This window comes from Callospermophilus lateralis, chromosome 7, assembly GCF_048772815.1.
Source record: "Callospermophilus lateralis isolate mCalLat2 chromosome 7, mCalLat2.hap1, whole genome shotgun sequence".
Classification (NCBI taxonomy): Eukaryota; Metazoa; Chordata; class Mammalia; order Rodentia; family Sciuridae; genus Callospermophilus; species Callospermophilus lateralis.
The window spans coordinates 73,253,860-73,272,597 of NC_135311.1; the positions used below are offsets into that span (position 1 = coordinate 73,253,860).

Here is an 18,738-nt window from a genome sequence, read left to right on the forward strand (position 1 = left end):
TATTGTTACAGTCTCCGCTTTCAGTTCACAGTTATTCATTCTTTTTGGCTCAATTCTTATCTGTTTCTATTTATTATTATTATTATTATTATTATTATTATTATTATTATTATTAATTCAAGATCAACAGGTCCTTTACAATGACTCTGTCCTACTGATTGCTGGGATCTCTAAATCAGCATTTTTCTATATTGACTCACTTCATGAAATCACACTTTCTATCCTGTTATGTTTGTTCATTTCATTTACATCTTTGTTATCCCTTACTTTTGTCTCTTACACTTCACTAAGTTCTAGACTGAAGTCTGTTTGTTCCATTCCTCCACTGGCACAGTGGAAGAAAAAAAAAGAAAAGCAGATAAACCAAGTTACCTTAAAGCTATATTCTCTTCCCTGTTAATTGATCTTAAAATAGTTAAGAATTTTAAGGCCTAACCCTGGCATCTTTCTATACCTTCTTAAATAAGCACAGCAAGGGAAAAGTCCAGGAAACTGGCTCTACCTTGTATAGCTCTGCCATTCACCAGCACAAAACTTTGATTACTCATTTAACTCTTTACCTTTCTGTCTGTAAAAGAAAAAAAAATGTCTGAGGACTTGAAACCCACCACAGACCTGCCTGTGTATTTTACTGGCCCTGTTTAAAATCATAGGAAAGCAAATTCCATACTCGTGGGTATAATAGCAATAGAGGGAGGAGGGACTTACTGCCAAAGCTAGGAACTGCAAGAGTCTTGAGGCTCCTTCCTTGAAGACTGAGGCACTATGAGACTCAGAAGGTAATAGGCCAGATGTGGGCTGCAGTATAAATTACTTGGAGGCTGCCTGGGCAGACAGATTTGATGGTTGCTTTTTCTCCATCCCTGCTGAGTCTCTCCTCAAGTGTTCTCTTCCTGTCACAACCCACCACATTTCCTTCCTTACCACCCCAAACTGATCTAATTTTCATTCTTAATTGGTCCTAGTTATAAAACCAAGACCTCTTCTACATTATTATTCATATTTATTCAATAAAATTTTAAGCTCTTTGGTCAATACTGTTTTAAAAACTAGAGGAAAGTAAAGTCAGATGAAAAGTAATTCTTATTTCATTGTGGTCTGTGCTGCACTTTTTCCCTGCCCTAGATGGAGAAAGGATTCTAGACTCTTATTTAGCCACAGGATAGAATATGATAGTCATTTCCAAAGGTCAATCTCTTCCCCCTGATCTCTTCTTTGGTTGAAATAGAATAAAAGTATATGGTCTATATATGTATTAAAATAAGCACAGAATAATGTCTTTCATTCTTTACTTAAATCCTATGAGAGAGATAACCATTTTTATTCAGTTGTTCCCAAAGCAATAACTTGGAAATCTGCTTTGATGGGAATAGAAACTTATAAACAATAAATTCAATAGACCTTTGTTAGAAAACCAGTAGGAAGAGATAAGGATAAAAACCACCTTTTAAGGTTACAGTGAAAAAAAGATTTCTTTGAGCATTAGTGGTAGGATTTGATCTGTATTGTTTTTAACCATATGGCAAGAGATACAGAACTTGACAATAGTGGCTTCATATATATAAAATGTAGATTGATCGTCAGTCATGAACAAGCAACCTGCTCTGCGCAGATAAGAAAAAATGAAAGATTAATCAAAGTAACTAAACAAGTGCCTTATATATATATATAGTTATACTGTATAATCCAGGCCTAACTCCTGTTTCTCTACTTGAAATTTTTTTTCACTTCAATAAAACCATCTTTTCTTAACTCTCATTCAACTTTGCCCTTGCCTTTGCCTTTAAAGACACTACCTTGAAAAATAACTAATGTTATTTTCCCGTAACTAAAGCCTAAGTGTTTTCTAATTCACCCCTCAAAATGACTATTACAAAAATATGTGTAATAACTATGTAAAAACAATATCTCTATTATACAAAAACTCAATACATTTTAATACAGTTTTATGTTAACTTTATTTTGAGGTTGTATATTTGCAAAATGCAAGTGCCATGGGCCTTTTATCAAAAAAGGAAGGTACTCTGTGTATTTGTTCATAGTAATTTTGTCCCATTCTCTTTCTTGTCTGCTCTCTTTTTCCTATTCAAAGTATAATGTGCTGTAACTATAATGAGGCAAATGATTCCGATTAAACTTATTGCTATTAAAACTCCTTTCATTATAAGAGAATCTCTTCCTAGTACAGGAGCAGAGTTTGGAGAAATAAACAGAGATACCTGGGCAACATTAGATACAGCAGACTTTAAGGAGTTCTTGTCCACTGCTCTCATGGCCACATAAATTCTGTGGCTTTCTTGTGTTTCTCCATCAGGTTCAAGTCCATTTAAGAAAAGTTTGGGTAAGAATGTAAACATCTCCCTGGTGCCAGCTTGCTGAGGTTTTAGCTTTGTCATATTTACTAAAATGGCATTGTTAAAGTCATCTTGAATACTCTGTAGGTTGTTACTCATTCTTATTTCATAGCTTGTAGCTGAAATTAAAAGAATAAATGGAGGTATTAAGTCACTTTGAGAAGTTTTCTAGTTTATTAAAAATGACTAATGAGAATAGCAATGAAAAAGTCAAAATGTCTAGGAATCAACATAAAAAGAAATAAGAATAAGAGCAAAAATTTAAAATATTACATAAAAACCCACACTAAAACCTGGGCATGAGGACTTGTGTTTTTTGAAAGCAAGATGTAACATAATAAAGATGTTATTTTTCCCTAAACTGTTATGGAAATTTTATATGATTTTATTAACAGTGTCTCTGATTCTTCAAAATACTGAAGCTTATTGTAAAGTTTATATGGAAAATAAATGATAAAAATGATACAAAGTTTGAAAGATAGTGGTGCAGAAGAACTAAACCAATGCCTCAAGAACTCAAACCCTGACACTAATATGTGAATAAACTTATATTATAAAGTAAGTCAAATATATTTAGGAATTTAGCAAATGATAAAGGTGAAATTCAAATTAATTATGGGGTGGCAAATATTTCTCAATAAATGGTGTTATGACTGTCAGGTTAAAAAAAAATAGGGAAAAGATTTAGTGGGTGGAGGCCTGGAAATTAGCACTGGCCTTAGAAATGGAAAGTGGAAGGGACTCCATCAAGGTACATCCAAGCATGGGCAAGAAAGACCCCAATCTGGGAACTGCTTTCAACTTGTGTAACAAAAATGATGGCCAGAAGTGGGCGAGGAAAATGCATCAAGGTTTGCATGAGTCATAGGAAATGGTCCCCTAAATCTGACTTATAAACACATGAATAAATATTCACTGGAGAATTTTCAGAAAACTAGTTACTTCCAGTTTTTGGAAGCATGTGCTCTGTAATGCAGAACACAGTTTTGCTGAATTGGCCACCTTAATGTGTGGTGTTTACGTCCCCAGTGGAGATTTCTGTGTGACTAGTGGCAGTGAGTCTACCAGAGCTTCTTCACTTCTGCGGCAGCAGACTTTTTAAGGCAACTTTCTGTAGCTTTTTAAGCTCTAAATCCTGAAGCTATTTTCACCCAACTAATCTTTGACATAGTAATTAGAAATACCATCTTACAGAAAAATAGATAATGAAACCAGCAAACGTACCCTGCCCCTGATCGAAGTCTTCTCCAGGTGCTGTCCAAGACAGGGTCACTTCCTCTTCCATTTTTACAGCTTTCAAGTCAACAATTTTGCATGGTGGAAACACATCAGGATGGGGGCCAGTTGGAACTCCCACCACTGAAAAGGAGCCCCCTGAGCTAACTCGGCTAAACCCCCACTTTTGCTCCTCCTCACTTCTGCGCACTGATTTTCTTGGAGCATTCATCCGAATATTACCTAAGATACAAAAGAATCACCAAAAAGACAAATTAAAAATCTCCTGAACAGCTTGTTCTTAACAGATTATTAAGAGGCTTTTTAAAACCCTTTTAACCACTTCTTTAGAATAACTGAGTTTATGCATCCAATAATTCATTAATGCATTCATTTATTCACTCCTTAAGTATTTATTGAGGGCATATGCTGTGCCAATAATCAGTGACAAAAAAGAATACTTCGTGGAATTTTCAGTTTTGTTAATCATATTAGCACACATACATTTACAAATTGTGATGAATGAAGAAGGCAAAAAGGCAGAGTGCTGAGTCCACAATTTAGAATGGTATCAAGAAAGTGACATTTAAAGTTTTCCTAAAGGTTGAGCGATCAGGCCTGGAAAGAGCAGAGATTTAAAAAAAAAAAAAAAAATCAATCCTAGGTAAAGGGAAGAGCTTGGGTGAAAATTCTGAGATGTGCAAGAGCTCTACAAGGTAGAAAAATTAAATTAAAGAAAGGAAAAGGAATGAATTACAGTAGAGGGGGTAGAGAGAGAAGAGGGGAGGGGAGGGGGGAGGGGGGATAGTAGAGGATAGGAAAGGCAGCAGAATACAACAGACACTAGTATGGCAATATGTAAATCAATGGATGTGCAACTGATGTGATTCTGCAATCTGTATACGGGGTAAAAATGGGAGTTCATATCCCACTTGAATCAAAGTGTGAAATATGATATATCAAGAACTATGTAATGTTTTGAACAACCAACAATAAAAATTAATTAAAAAAAAAAAGAAAGGAAAAGGGCTGAGCTCGAGTTTAGTGGTAGAGTTCTTGTTTAGTATTATGTGAAGCCCTGGATTCCATCCTCAGCACTCAAATCAATCAGTCAATAAAAGAAAACAAAATAAAAAGAGGGGAAAGAATAGTCTGAGGTGAGACAGGAGAGAAGTTCACGCAGGACCTTTTAGCCTCTGGCTGCTTTGTAGAGACTAAAGTAAAGTATAGCTAGCAAGGGGGCCACTCAGAGAGCCATCTATAGTTCAGATAAGAGGAGATGGCAGCTTGGGAAGGGCGAGAACAGTGAAAGGAGGCAAGAAAGAGCAGTTCAAGATGTATTTTGGAGACAAAGTCAACAAAAGTTGATAATAGATTTGTATATGGAATAGTGAAGGAGACAATGATGGTTTAAAAAAATAGCTCCCCAAAATTAAGAAACAAGGTTTACAATTCTTGTAAAAATATGAAAGAGTTGGTCATCTATGAATTTCAAGCTCAAAAAAGGGTTTGGTTAGATTTATTAATTTTCAAGTTATGAATTTGGAGGATATGACATGTAGATATTATTAAAGTCATATGGATTAAAGAGATAACCTAATAATAATTTTAAGTATAATATAAGTAGTATATATTTAGTACCTACTATGTGCTATGGACTTTTCAAGTACCTTATGCATGTCAAATGTTTAATTTTCTTAGCAAAACTATGAGGACAGTACAGTTATCACCCCCATTTATATTTATTTATATATATATATATATATATATATAAAATAAAACTGAGACTCTCAGAAGCAGGCAATTTGTTCAAAGTCACAGTTTAGCACTAAGGCTCCAGACAGTAGATTCAAAAAAAAAATCAAGACTAAGCACCTTTAGAAAAGGAGGAGCTGGAAAAGAGGCTGACAAAAAATTCCAGAGGATAAGAGGTAACCAGAAGACTATGGCATCATGGAAACCAGGAAATAGCAAGAAAGAGCTCAGTCTGCTACCAGACACTACTGCTAATCTGGGAAGATGAAGACTGAGATGTGACCTTTGGACTTGGCAGCAGGGTGGCCATTGTCAAATAGGGTCAGAGCAATTCCAGTGGAGTGATTTGCGTGGAAGCCACATTGTGGCAGGCAGAGTAGTGAACAGGAGGTGAGAAAGTTCAGTCAGCAGGTTTTGATTAATTTCAAGGGATGGAAAGACAGGGAGTAGAGAAGTGGACAATAGCTGGGAGGTGATGTATAACTTAATTTTTTTATGGGAGGTAATAAAACATACTCAAATACTGCTCAGAGAGGATAGCAGCAAGTGATCATGTGAGAGAGAGGTTCTTAAGGCCCTTGGTTGGAATCCAGAGTGGATCCAGCAGAGACAGTGGCCTTGGGAGAGAAAAGGAAGGGAGCAGGTGCTGCTCTGTCTGGACTTTTGATGGTGTGAAAATAGAGCAGCTCCCATTTGCCAGAGAAGTATGTGTTCAAGGTCATCACCCAAGAAGAGCTGAGAAAGTGAATGCTATTCATAAATAGCCATGGCAAGGGAATCCGTTTTCTTTTTTTGCATTCTTAAGGAATATATGAAGTACACAGAAAACCATAGTTGAGCACTTCTAATCTCACTGTACACTAGATACTGATATTTGTATCCTTTAAACTCCTGGGTTTTAAAGAGATACACAGACCAGTCAGTTGCCTAAAAACTCCTTGATAAGAATCATCTCTTCTATTTGGTATCCCAAGTTTCTAAGCCAATCAATCACCTACTAGGCCTTCAAAACTATTATGTATAAATTAACAAAGGGAATATCTATTTAGAAACAAACTATTATATCTAGATATGATATCATACCTATGCAATAAAACCGTGTTACCTTGCAAATTCACTTACAATGGTTTTGAAATAACCCAAAATATTTGAAGTATAGGTGAGAATGAATTATGTAGGAGGGAATACACCAAAAAAAAAAAAGAGAGAGAGATGCAAATCCATTGTAGCATCTTGATTAGTTTCTAATGAGAAGCACACACAGAACAAAAAAGTTATAGTAGAATGGTTCAGGTGATTAATTATAACTGTTGAAGTACATAAGTAATACTTATAAAATTAATTTTGAAATTGTTTTTAGAGAGACTACAGCATCATATATTTTTATTTGTTATATTTTAACTATTGCTACCCATCAGGGACTAAAAATAGTGGTGTTTAATTTTTTTAATATGCATCTTCTATTTATTTGACACTTTTATCCAGCAGAAAATCAGAACCCCTTTAGGAATCACTCTGTTGTCTGTAACAGCTGAGCTTGTACTTATTCAGAAACTCATTTCCTGTGTAGATCATTTGATCGGTTTGCTTCCTTCTTTTAGCTGCTAGAAATGTTTCTTGTTTCTCTTTTCTAATCCTCTCTAGGGGAAATATAGGAGCCAGAACTTAGAACTCCCAAGGCTCTTTATCTCTTAGTAATTCTGGTGAAATTGTCACAAGAAAGAGGTCAGTGATTACTAAAATAAAGGTAGGAGTGGTCTATGGGAATGATCTATTATCAGTACACACCCACTCATCAAAGATATATACATGAAATGAAATTATTCAAATTAACAGTACTAATCATTCTTACCATTTGCTATGTAACCTGGTACGTACATAGCATGACTTCCTGGGACAGAATGGGCTATGGCGCTTACGCTGGGAGAATGATTGACATGCACTTTCAAGCTGTATCTACCATTTACAGCAAAGGAGAAAAAATACCTCGAGTATATTCCATCATTTTTTATAACATCGGCACCTGTATAGACAAAGATTCAATGTCAATACTTGTCATCATAGTTGATTGCTAATATTTAATGCTACTAAAATAACATTTCTCCTCTTATTCTTTTCATTTTAGTATCTGTTATCATGATTATTGCTATTTTTTTATTTTATGAGATAACTAAAGACTAATGATCCAATAATTTCTTCCTGTTATTCCTTAGCCTCTGAAAAATTTTTTTCTAAAGGTGAGTGAGTTGTACCTACTGCAGTTTTAATAAAACACTTAAAAATCATCTTTAAAGCTTTCGTTCCTATCATTGAAAATGATACTAGTTTTCCCTAGAAACCAAGCGTATTTTTAAGCTTATTTATGGTCATAAACTCTTTTGAAATAATATATATTCTGCCTCTAAGAAATAAATATGTATTCACATATATATATTTTCATACAATTTTCAAGAGTTTGTGAATGACCTGAAGCTGTTTGATTAAGAATCTCTGTTGGGGGGGAAGAAAACAAAAACAAAAACAGAAGAACTTTGGTTGTTGATAAAATTGTATGGAATTGCTTAATTTCCTCATTAGAGAGTACATGGAATTGTTCTAGATTCTAAGAGGACTGATAACCTGGAGTTTGGCAGCTTTGGTTCTGTCCACAGTGCCGTGATTCAGGGGACGTGCTGATAGCTTTGCTAGTGCTAGACTCCCTTCCTTTTGCACTGATCCTCAGAGAGCAGTTCAATTCAGAGCCAAGTCTATGAATGGCAGGAAGACCTAGACCCCAGAATAGCAGGTAGAACCACCAGCTTAGGCCAAGTACAAGTCACATTCACCATTCAAGTGCAGGTGGCCTCTTTGGACAAGCAGCTTCTCCTATCCCAGTTGTCAATTCAGTTCTCACACCATACTCCCAGCCCTGAATCCCAGAACTATACCATTGATAAGGTAGAATCTTCCTCTTCCCTACTGCAGAAGCAGGCTCCTTAACATGAGAAAATCAGAGTATATTTAAGTAAAATAAGTGCTAAACATCTTATTATCAAGGTAGATTTAGCAAATTTTTTCTATTGGAAATAAATAAAAGTATAGTATTAATTAGCAATTTTTTTCTATTAGAAATAAATAAGAGTATATAGTAGTTAGTGATTTAATGACTAATAAGATGGTTTAACATTGTTGAGAAATTCAAAGAAAAATCTCTCCATCACACAGTCAGCACTGCCAGCTCTGTTAATCGCTGAGGCAGAAAGAAATGGGGAAAGACCATTGGCTTGAGAGTTAAGAAAGTTGGCTTTAAGATGTGGATCTGCCACTTAGTAGCTGTGAAGCTTAATATCTCACTTTTATTTCTATAAAATGGGATAACTTATCATACAGGGTTGCTGTGATAGTTACCTGAGAGTATGCATGAGAAAGGACACTGTTAAATTATAAAGCATTTTGTAAATACAATTTATTGTTTCATTAATTTTACTTTGCAGATAAATACTGCTTTCATTACAGAAAGTATTAGACAACTATGCATATGTGTGTTGAGTGTCGGGATGCAGACTAAATTTACACTTAATGTCTAAGTAGCATTTTTCAAACAAATGAAATGATTCAGGGAATAAATATAAAAGCCTATTGAATTCAGTCAGGTGACTTTCCCTAAGAGAACAGGATCTATTCTCCAGGCCAGTTCACAGGCTGGAGCAGGGGAGAAACATTCTGTACAGTGCATATTTGGACTGTACACTACAAAATGAAAGCTCGGGCCCTGCATAAGCAATCAGAACATGAGACGTTCATTTGTCTCCATTCCAACAGGCAAACAAGAAAACTTCTTGGTATCCCCCTGAGATGAAATTGAAGTACAGTCCTCTGAATGAACTTTGTTCATAAATGTCATACATGATTGCTGTGGTAAGCTAGCTGTACTACAAAAGGGCTGCCAAAACCAAGAATCTTGAAAAACATCAACTTAAAATAACAGAGCAGAGGTATGTGATTTTATTAGCACATTAAATATTTGGGACTACCAATATAGACTTCAGGGTCTATTATCATTCTGAGAATATAGTTTAGGAAAAGAACAGAATGGAAACAAGAAATGTGGAACAACAAAAGAGTTTTAAAAATTCAGTCAGAAAGAGTCCAAGTGCTGCTGTCTGCCTCGTCAGATGCTCTGCTGTCCATACTGTATAACATGGGGCTCTGAATTCCATTTATGCAGAACAAGAGCTTTGAATTAGCATTTCTTATTTTACTTGGTATTCCCAGTGGTGGGGAAATCTCTATTTTGATTCCACTAACCTGCTGGTCTGGTCTTCTTTGGGACCAAGTCACACACATCAAAGGCATTGCCAAAGATGTGCTGTGTCTTCTTGTCAACTCAGCTACCTGGCCAAACAATAGGCTAGGGCCATCTCATGAGTCACAGTTCAATTTCCGATTTTTTTTCACAACTGGGTCCAAAGGGAAAATATGGCTTAACTGTCACTGCATATCCCTTCTTGAGTTTTCATTTACTATTTTTCAGCTGTCCCGTCTAATTATTTCACTGAACCAGTAAAACTGTTCACTCTGAGAGAAATACGGGCACATCATAAGGATGCACGATTTTGTTCATGAGTGACCTTATGAAGCAAGAGTGTCCGACATTACTGGCCATGTGGAAGCCAAGACCAAGGAGTTCAGTGGCTTCCTCCCATCTTTTTACAATCAAGATACAGTCACTCTGAAGAGCCTCATAGAGACTATTTTCTCAAATTAGCCTGCAGCTATTTAGTGTATCAGTGATTCTATGAGAATTTGAGATGGAAAAATAAAAATAATTGAATTAAAGAAATTTAAGTAGGCTTATATCAATGCAACTTCACCACACGTGGCAACTCTCGTGAACATGTAGAGCACCATGACATTCCTCATTACCTGCTCCATCGTCGGAAAGTTTCAGCATGACAGGATCTCCAATCTCTGGCTCAACCATCGCTGTGACCGTGGCATTAAGAATGGGGTAAAACCCTCTTTTTACATTTGCATAAATTATTACGGGATGAGGAAAATAGGTGCTATCTCTTTCCACAAAGGCTTCCACAGTGGCTGGGGGCACAGTGGAGCTGGAGGCACGGGAGGCCACTGTCACTTTCAGGGCCTGAGGAGAATGGTGTGTATTGTTCAGGGTGTATATCCAGTGCCCAGGCTGCAAACAAAGGGTTTTTGTTTTATAAAATGTGAGGGGAAAAATTAACAATTTTAAAGCATACATCTACGATCTTAAGGGTGGGGAGTTTAGATGCCATCACCTGCACAGTCTTCTTTGTTGGAATTCATGTGCTTTGCCATTTTCTAGTGAAGTCTCATTTGAGCATTAAGATCACCTATCTATTCTTGTTTTGGAATCATAACATTAGTAACAGATGAATGTCAGGAATCTCCACATCAAAAATATTTCTATGGTGTTTTGATACAGGGAACCTAATCCAGACTAAGGGGTTGGGCAAATGGAGCAAGAAAAAGGAATAGTGTTTGCCCTTGTGCACAGATGTGAAAAGAATACAATGAGCTGCAAAAAAGTTCAATAGGATCAGAGCATAAAGTAATTGAGAGGAAGGTCAAGAAAGGTTGATCAGATTTGCATTTCAGAAGGATCATTCTGAAGGAGGTGAAGAATTGGAGGGATGCCAGTTAGAGTCAAGGCCAGTTAAGAGATTGCCAACAGCGATGGAGGCAGGGATAGTGTGTGATAAGGCACTGAGTTCAGGCAGTACAAGAGCCGATCTAATCAAACCACTGCCCTGCTTAAAACTTTCAGTGGTTCCCCTTCACCACCAGGATTTAAGCCCCTCCTACCTTTATTCTGCAAAGCTCTTGCTGATGTGGCTCTTCATTCCCTATTTCCTCCTTTACCTGCATTCCCAGGCAATGTTCTATTGCAGTTCATCTATATTGAACTACTTGCAGTACTACGAACAGCAATGTTATTTTTCTCTGAGCCTCTCTATGTGCTGTACCTACCTTCTGGCCCCTTTATTCCCCATATTTCCATTTTAAAGTCCTCACTTCCAGAAAGCATTTCTCCTTCCCACCCTTCTATATGCTCTGATAGTACCTTGGTACTTACTCCTTTCATGGCATCTTATTGTAAATCACCTACAAGACCAAGCAGGTACTCAAAAGCATGTGTATTGCATTGTTCATGTTATAAGTTTTAAGCAGAGAATTTTTCCTAAGCATATAGAAAAGTATGTTCACATGGATTACATAAAGAAGGATGTAAACTAAAAAAAATTATTTGTACTACTAGTAGAATTCTAATTTCCACTGTTTGAGTTAGAAGATTTTATGTGAAATTCTAAATATATATTAGTAGCTCCTCTTAAGTTTTTAACATCTACAAAAATTTTTCATAAAATTTAAAGTTTTGATATATCAAAATAAAATCTCATTTACACACTAAATTTAATAATGTGATTCAATTGAAAGTCAATTGGCTAAATGTTGTTATAAATGTGTGTTGTTATAAATAATTCCTTAACACCTACCTTGGCAGTTCCTGGGATCAAAAGGCTAGCTGTCCGAAAAGCTACATTGATGATAAAATTATTCATGTAGTATTTTCTTCCAGTAGGATCAAGTAATACAATCTCAGGGGGACCACTGCTCTGCCACATGACTAGGAAGATAGTGTTATTGCCCACACTGTTATCCACAGTCACAGTGTTTTTCAATTGATGGTAAGGGCTAACATTTTCACCCATGCTTTCAAGCTGTTAAAAAGAATATATATGTGAAAGTTTCTAGTGTATAAATGATTATTTTTCCTTTTTCGACAAACAAAAACAAATTTGCAAGAATAAAAACATTTAATTTTGACATATAAAATTTTCATATAAAAATGCTTTTCCAAAGCAAAATATTATATAAGTGGTGCTAAAATATTTTGTTGTAGTTAATGCAAGTATCCTTTCATTATTCTTTTTTATATATATGACAGCAGAATGCATTACAATTCTTATTACACATATAGAGCACAATTTTTCATATCTCTGGTTGTATACAAAGTATATTCACACCAGTTTGTGTCATCATACATGTACTTTGGATAATAATGATCATCACATTAATAACCCCATGGCCCCTTCCTTCCCCTCCAACTCCTCTGCCCTATCTAGAGTTCATCTATTCCTCCCATGCTCCCAGTCCCTATCACACTATGAATCAGCCTCCTTTTATCAAAGAAAACATTTGGAATTTGGATTTTGGGGATTGGCTAACTTCACTTAGTATTATCTTCTCTAACTCCATCCATTTACCTGCAAATGCCATGATTTTATTCTCTTTTATTGCTGAATAATATTCATATATATATATATATATATATATATATATATATATATATATGCTACATTTTTTATCCATTCATCTATGGAAAGGCATCTAGCTATCCCTCTCCTCATTCTATATCCAAAGGACTTAAAAACAGCATACTACAGGGACACAGCCATATCAATGTTTATAGCAGCACAATTCACAATAGCTAAACCGTGGAACCAACCATCATTATTCTTTATCAAGAATGATTTAGCTAGCTATTCTCATATCATCTCATCAGAATGAACATTGGCCTCAAATCAGCAATTATAATAACAAACTTTTAAAAATTTTTGTTTGTGAATGTACTTAAATTGTTTTAATTTTTAGATAACATATCCAGATACTTTTATAGATTTTAATAAGAAATAAATTTAGGTTTACATGCTGCATTTAATAATGTGATTCAATTGAAAGTCAATTGGCTAAATGTTGTCACTCGTAATAAACTGTCTGCACATGAGTGTGTGCTTCTGTGCATGTTCACATGTGTATAACATGTACAGTACATATATGTGCCTGGCACTGTGCTAAATACTTCATGTATATTGTATCATCTGTTCTTTATGGAAACCTTCTGAGACAATGCTGTTCACATTTTACAGATGAGAAGTAATTTGCCCAATATCATAACAGCAAAAATGTGGAATAGGATAAAACTCATGTGGGTTGGCACCAGAGCCTCTGCATCTAATCACTGGGTATTCGCAATAGATACAAGTCTGTAAATAATTTTAAAATTACATTTATTAAAAACATTAGAATACTGTAAAATTGCTCAAACCTGGAAAAATCATATTAGTGAATGGCAGCAAAGGTATCATGGATCAATTTAACAAGTGTTTGTGGGCTGCCAATGGCTATGCTGTACTCTCTACCGGGCCCTGGGCTGCTGAAGGGACTTTAGAGGTGGCTTCTGCCCTAGGAGAACTAATGATATGCAAACAATAGGGAGCAGCAGCCAATGTTGGGAATGCTAAGACTAATTTGAGACCATATGAAGACTATTTTATATTAAATTTGTTTTTCTGACAGTTGGTTTTATACCATGTTAAAGAGGAAATAACAAGGTATAAAGATTATGGAGAATTGGCAAGAGAATTGATTATAGTCTACTCTATCTATAACATATATGTCATTTATAATTCACATTTTTACTTTATTTTTTTAATTTAAATTTATTTTTAACTGATAAAAACATAAAAATTGCACTTATTTATGGATCACCATATGATATTTTGATATAGGTATACACTGTAATTTTTAACTCAGGTGAAACATTTTATCTCTGAATTTATCATTTCTTTAGGGTGAAAACACTCAAAATCCTTTCTTCTAGTCCTTTGAAATATACCATACACTGTCAATGTCTATAGTTACCCTGCTATGCGCTAGCACACCAGAACCTCTTACTCCTAACGAAAATTTACTACCCAACAATCAACCTCTTCCCATTTCTCCCTCTCCCCTACTCTCTATGGCCTCTGATAACCACCATTCCACCCTCATCTTCTATGAGATCAGCTTTTTTATATTCCACCTATGAGGGAGATCATGTGCTACTTATCTTTCTGGGCCTGGCTTATGTCATTTACTATCGTGATTTAATCTTGGTATGTGTCTAGAAAAGTGTCCATTTCTCTTAGTTTATTGGATTTGTTGATAGTTGTTCACAATAATCTCTGATAAATCTGTGTATTTATTTGGTGTCAGCTGCCATGTATCCCTTTTCATTTCTGATTGTATTTATTTAAGTCTTCCCTCAATTTTTATTTGTCTAGCTAAGGGTATATCTCTTTTGCTTTTCCTTTTTGAAGAATAGCTCTTTATTTTATTAATCTTTTGTATTTTTTTTAGTCTCCATTTCATTTATTTCTGCTCTGATCTTTATTATTTATTTCTTTTCTCTTTCTGGCCTTCTCTCCTTCCTGTCCCTGGTCTTTATTACATTATTTCTTTCCTTCTACTAATTTGAGGTTTGATTTGTTCTTGTTTTCCTAGTTTCTTGAGATGCATTAATTGGTTATTGATTTGAGAACTTTCTGCTTTTTGATATAAATTTTTTTTCTTGTACCCCAGTCTGTAATTTTTATTTAGAATTAGCTATCAAAGACATTGCACCTTTCAAGTCTGTGACCGAGCTTAACAATGTTTAACAGTAGCTTTATTAAGTGAATGCTTGTAAGTACTCAACATTAGATTCAATTTACTTCACATTTGCAAGTACATTATTAACAATCCTTAAATATTTCAAATCAACCAACTTAGAAGTACAGGAGGCTTGCCCTCAACTCTTCTGAGGTGACATGAAAAATGAAAGCAGCCTAGAACTTTAGTTTAAAGTCTCTAACCAACAATCACTAGATCATCACTGGTGAACTCATACGAGGGAACTTCAAGGTTGAGAGGCACAGGCCCCTTCCTGATCCTGCCTGATGCATCATAGTGTGACCCATGGCAAGGGCAGTAATAACCACCAAAATCTCCTGCATTTGCAATGGGTACACAACCAAGATGAGTACAAACACCTATCAGGATAACCCATTCAGGTTTCTTTACTCGATCCAAATCATGCTGTGGGTCTCGCAACTGGGACACTTCAACAGCAGCTTCCTGGTCAGTCTCCTTCTGGGTTCTGTGGCGCACAAACAGGGGTTTGCCTCTCCATTTGAAAGCCATGTTCTTGCCTTCTGGAATATCGGACAACTTGATTTCAATTTTCGACATGGCCAATACATCAGCAGAAGCACTCATGCTGGAAACAAACTGGGAGACAACATTCTTGGCGGCATATGCAACACCCACAGTAGCTGTTGCAGTCACCAAATAGGAGAAACCTTTTCTAGCCTCGCTGCTCTCTTTTGAAGACTTTGTGCTATCTAACACTTCGGAGCGACGATAGTCAGAGAAATCAGGCACTTTGACATCCGTGTGGGAATAACGAACAGAAGCAGGTACATTGAGGCCCACACAGGCGACCACGGCCTGGCCACTCAGCGAGTCCCGGCACAGGAAGGGTCGCTTCACGTCCAGCACAGGCGGCTCCGGGGTGGCGGACACTGCGGCCTGCACCAGAGGCCGCAGCGCACCCACCACCCCGCGGGACGTGGCCGACAGGACCGGTGCAAACGGGCCTGAGCGGGCGGCCACCGACAACATGGCCTTTTTGATATAAATTTATTGCTTTAAGCTTCCTTCTTAGCATTGCTTTTGCTGTATCACATAGATTTTGGTATGTTATATTTCCATTTTCATTTGTTTCAAGAAATTTTTAAATTTCTTGATTTTTTTACTTGATCCATTGGTTGTCCCAGAGTAAGTTGTTTAATTTCCTTGTATATGAATAATTTCCAAAGCTTTTCTTTATATTGACTTCTATTTTATTGCACTATAATTAGAAAATATACTCAATGTGATTAAAATTTTTTAAAATTTTTTTGAGACTTGTTCTGTGGCCCATCATATCCTGAATGTGGCATGTGCTGTTGCGAAGAATGTGCCTGCTGCAGTTGTTCTGTGGAAAGCCCTTCGGATTTCTATTAGGCCTGTTTGATCTAGGGTGAAGTTTAACTCTGTATTTCCTTATTGATCTTCTGTCTGGATTGATCATATGGTATTAAATTCACTACTAGTCTTGTATTGGTATCTGTCTCTCATTTTGGGTCTTTTAATATTTGCTTTGTGTATTTGGGTGCTCTGATATTAGGTGTGAACATAGTAAGGATTGTTACTTACTCTTGCTGGGTTGACCCTTTTATCATTATATAATGATATTCCTTATCTATTTTTTACTGCTTTTGATTTAAAGATCTCTTTGATGTGATGTGAGTGTAGATACTCTCTCGCTTTCTTTTGGATTCAGTTTGCATGGGATATCTTATTCTGTCTGTTCATTCTGTCTATGTGTTTCCTTAGAGGTGAAATAAGTTTTCTGTGAGCAACATATAGCTGGATCTTTTTTTAAAAAACTATTTAATCACTCTCTCTATGGAGAATTTAATCCTTTTAATGTAATTATTAATAGGTAAAGTCTTACTACCACATTTTGTAACTTGTTTTCTAGTTTTACTATTTTTCTTTTTTTTCCCCTCCCTTATAGTCTTCCTTTGAGGTTAAGTGGTTTACTAGTGTGTTCTGATTCCTTGCTTATTACCTTTGGTTTGTCTGTTACAGATTTGTGCTTTATAATTACCATGAAGCTTATGAAATACATTTTTAATAATAAGCTATTTTGAAATGAGAGAAAAATAACACAGTTATAAAGATAAAAAAATAAACAAAAAAGAGAAAAAAACAGATTAATGAAACTCTGCACTTTCACTCCATTCCTTCCCACAATTTAGATTTTTGATATTCAATTTTACATCTTTCTCTATTGCCTATCTCTTATTTTATTAATATGCCTATTATAAGTTATTTTATATTTTAGCCCTCATACTACAGATAGGAATGGTTTGTGTTCCATGTTTACAATATTAGAGGATTCTAAATACATCTATGTATATGTCAACCTTCTGATGTTTTCCTCTTACTCATGAACATCTCTATCTTCCAGTTTGAAGAACTCTATTTAGCATTTCCTATGACAAGTCTGGTGGACATATACTCTTTCAGCTATTGCTTGGGAATGTCTTTATTTTGAAACTTCATTTCTAAAGCTGGATAGAGGATTTTGGGCTTAAAGTTTTTATCTTCAATATTGTGACATCTCATGCCACTCTTTGGCCTATAAGGTTTCTGCTAAGTCTATTGTCAGACAAATTGGGACACCTTATGTGTTATTTGTTTCTCTTCACTTGCTACTTTATGAATCATCTCTTTATCTTTAACCTTAGAGAATTTGATTACAATATGTCTTGGGCATTTTTTTTTTACTTCTAATAAGGTGGTTATTGCCTTTTCTGTGTACATATCACCTTCATGTTAAATATTTCCTAACAATGTACTGAGTTCATTGTTTACATCAAGTTATTAACTTGGCAGATTCACTCATCATCTGTAAGGAAACTGAAGATGAAATTCTGTTCAAAACATTATTCAGTTATGTCCAGGATATTTAAAATAATTAGAAAATATCGATCCTTTTAAAAATGGCTTAATTAGTAAAGAAGCAAAAGTAAAATACCATCTGGTCGGTGGAAAGTTATCATGGAACTGAAACTAAATACAGTTTCCTATATTTCTTTTGGGCCTTTCACCAACCCACTCCCCCACCCCCACTTGCATTTTAAGTCACAAAGAAGTAAGCGCTCTCACAGACCTTGAAAAACAGAAGTAGTAATTATAGAAAATGGCTCCTAGAGAAGTACAGGCATCACCTGGCTCTTGCAACACCAAGAAGCTCAGTAAAAGCCTTCTACACAGAGATGATTACATAATCCAATGAAGTGAATGGAGCAGTTGGTACAATTCATTTGTTTCCCTACCTTTCCCTCCCCCACATCAATGAAGCAACCTTAAAGAAATGCTGACCTGAATACTCTGTTGAAAAAGGTCTCCAGTTCCAGAGGAAATTCTACTGAAAGCATCAATCATGCTATTAGAGTTTGATTTATCCGGAACATAAAACTTTAAACCTCCTGAAATAGAAATTGGGAAATTAACTATATAGGATAAAATAAAACAACAACAACAACAAAAAAGATAGGCCTTTCCCAACAAACTTTCTTTCTATTGGAGTATCAGTTTCAGGGGGGCTGGAGCTGAGCTTGATATACTGTATGATATCTTGTATAGCTAGCTGCACAGTAAGTGGCTGTAGGGGTTAGTTTTATCTGCTCTGTTAACAGCTGTATTGTCCAGGCCTAGGAATCTTCCCATTATGTCAGAACTTAATAAGTGCTTATTGAATAGTTTGGGATCATGGCAATTACTAGATAACTTAGGTTAATTGCTATCTATATTGCTATATATTTATATTTATGTTCTGAAAACATCACTTTCAAAAATAATTCAATAAGTCCTAATTTTCAATAGTAAAATCAGAATACTCGTTTTTTATCAAATATAAGGAATATGAGATAAGTTTATCAGTGCTTCATCAGAATTAAAAGGATATGTAACTCAC

At 35.6% G+C, this 18,738-nt stretch overlaps 1 protein-coding gene and 1 pseudogene across 1 annotated transcript in view; both read right to left on the minus strand.

Annotated features, from left to right (window-relative positions):
• Positions 1 to 2,036: 2,036 nt before the first annotated feature.
• Clca2 (chloride channel accessory 2) overlaps positions 2,037 to 18,738 on the minus strand; it is a 33,056-nt gene continuing 16,354 nt past the window's right edge. The window contains exons 9-14 of the mRNA XM_076862212.1: positions 18,144 to 18,250; positions 11,843 to 12,067; positions 10,230 to 10,500; positions 7,177 to 7,347; positions 3,579 to 3,812; positions 2,037 to 2,473 (exon numbers count right to left, since the gene is read on the minus strand). Of these exons, the coding sequence (XP_076718327.1) occupies positions 2,037 to 2,473; positions 3,579 to 3,812; positions 7,177 to 7,347; positions 10,230 to 10,500; positions 11,843 to 12,067; positions 18,144 to 18,250 (1,445 nt within the window). The remainder of the gene's footprint in view (positions 2,474 to 3,578; positions 3,813 to 7,176; positions 7,348 to 10,229; positions 10,501 to 11,842; positions 12,068 to 18,143; positions 18,251 to 18,738) is intronic.
• On the minus strand, positions 14,814 to 15,830 carry LOC143403897 (cytochrome b-c1 complex subunit Rieske, mitochondrial pseudogene; annotated as a pseudogene).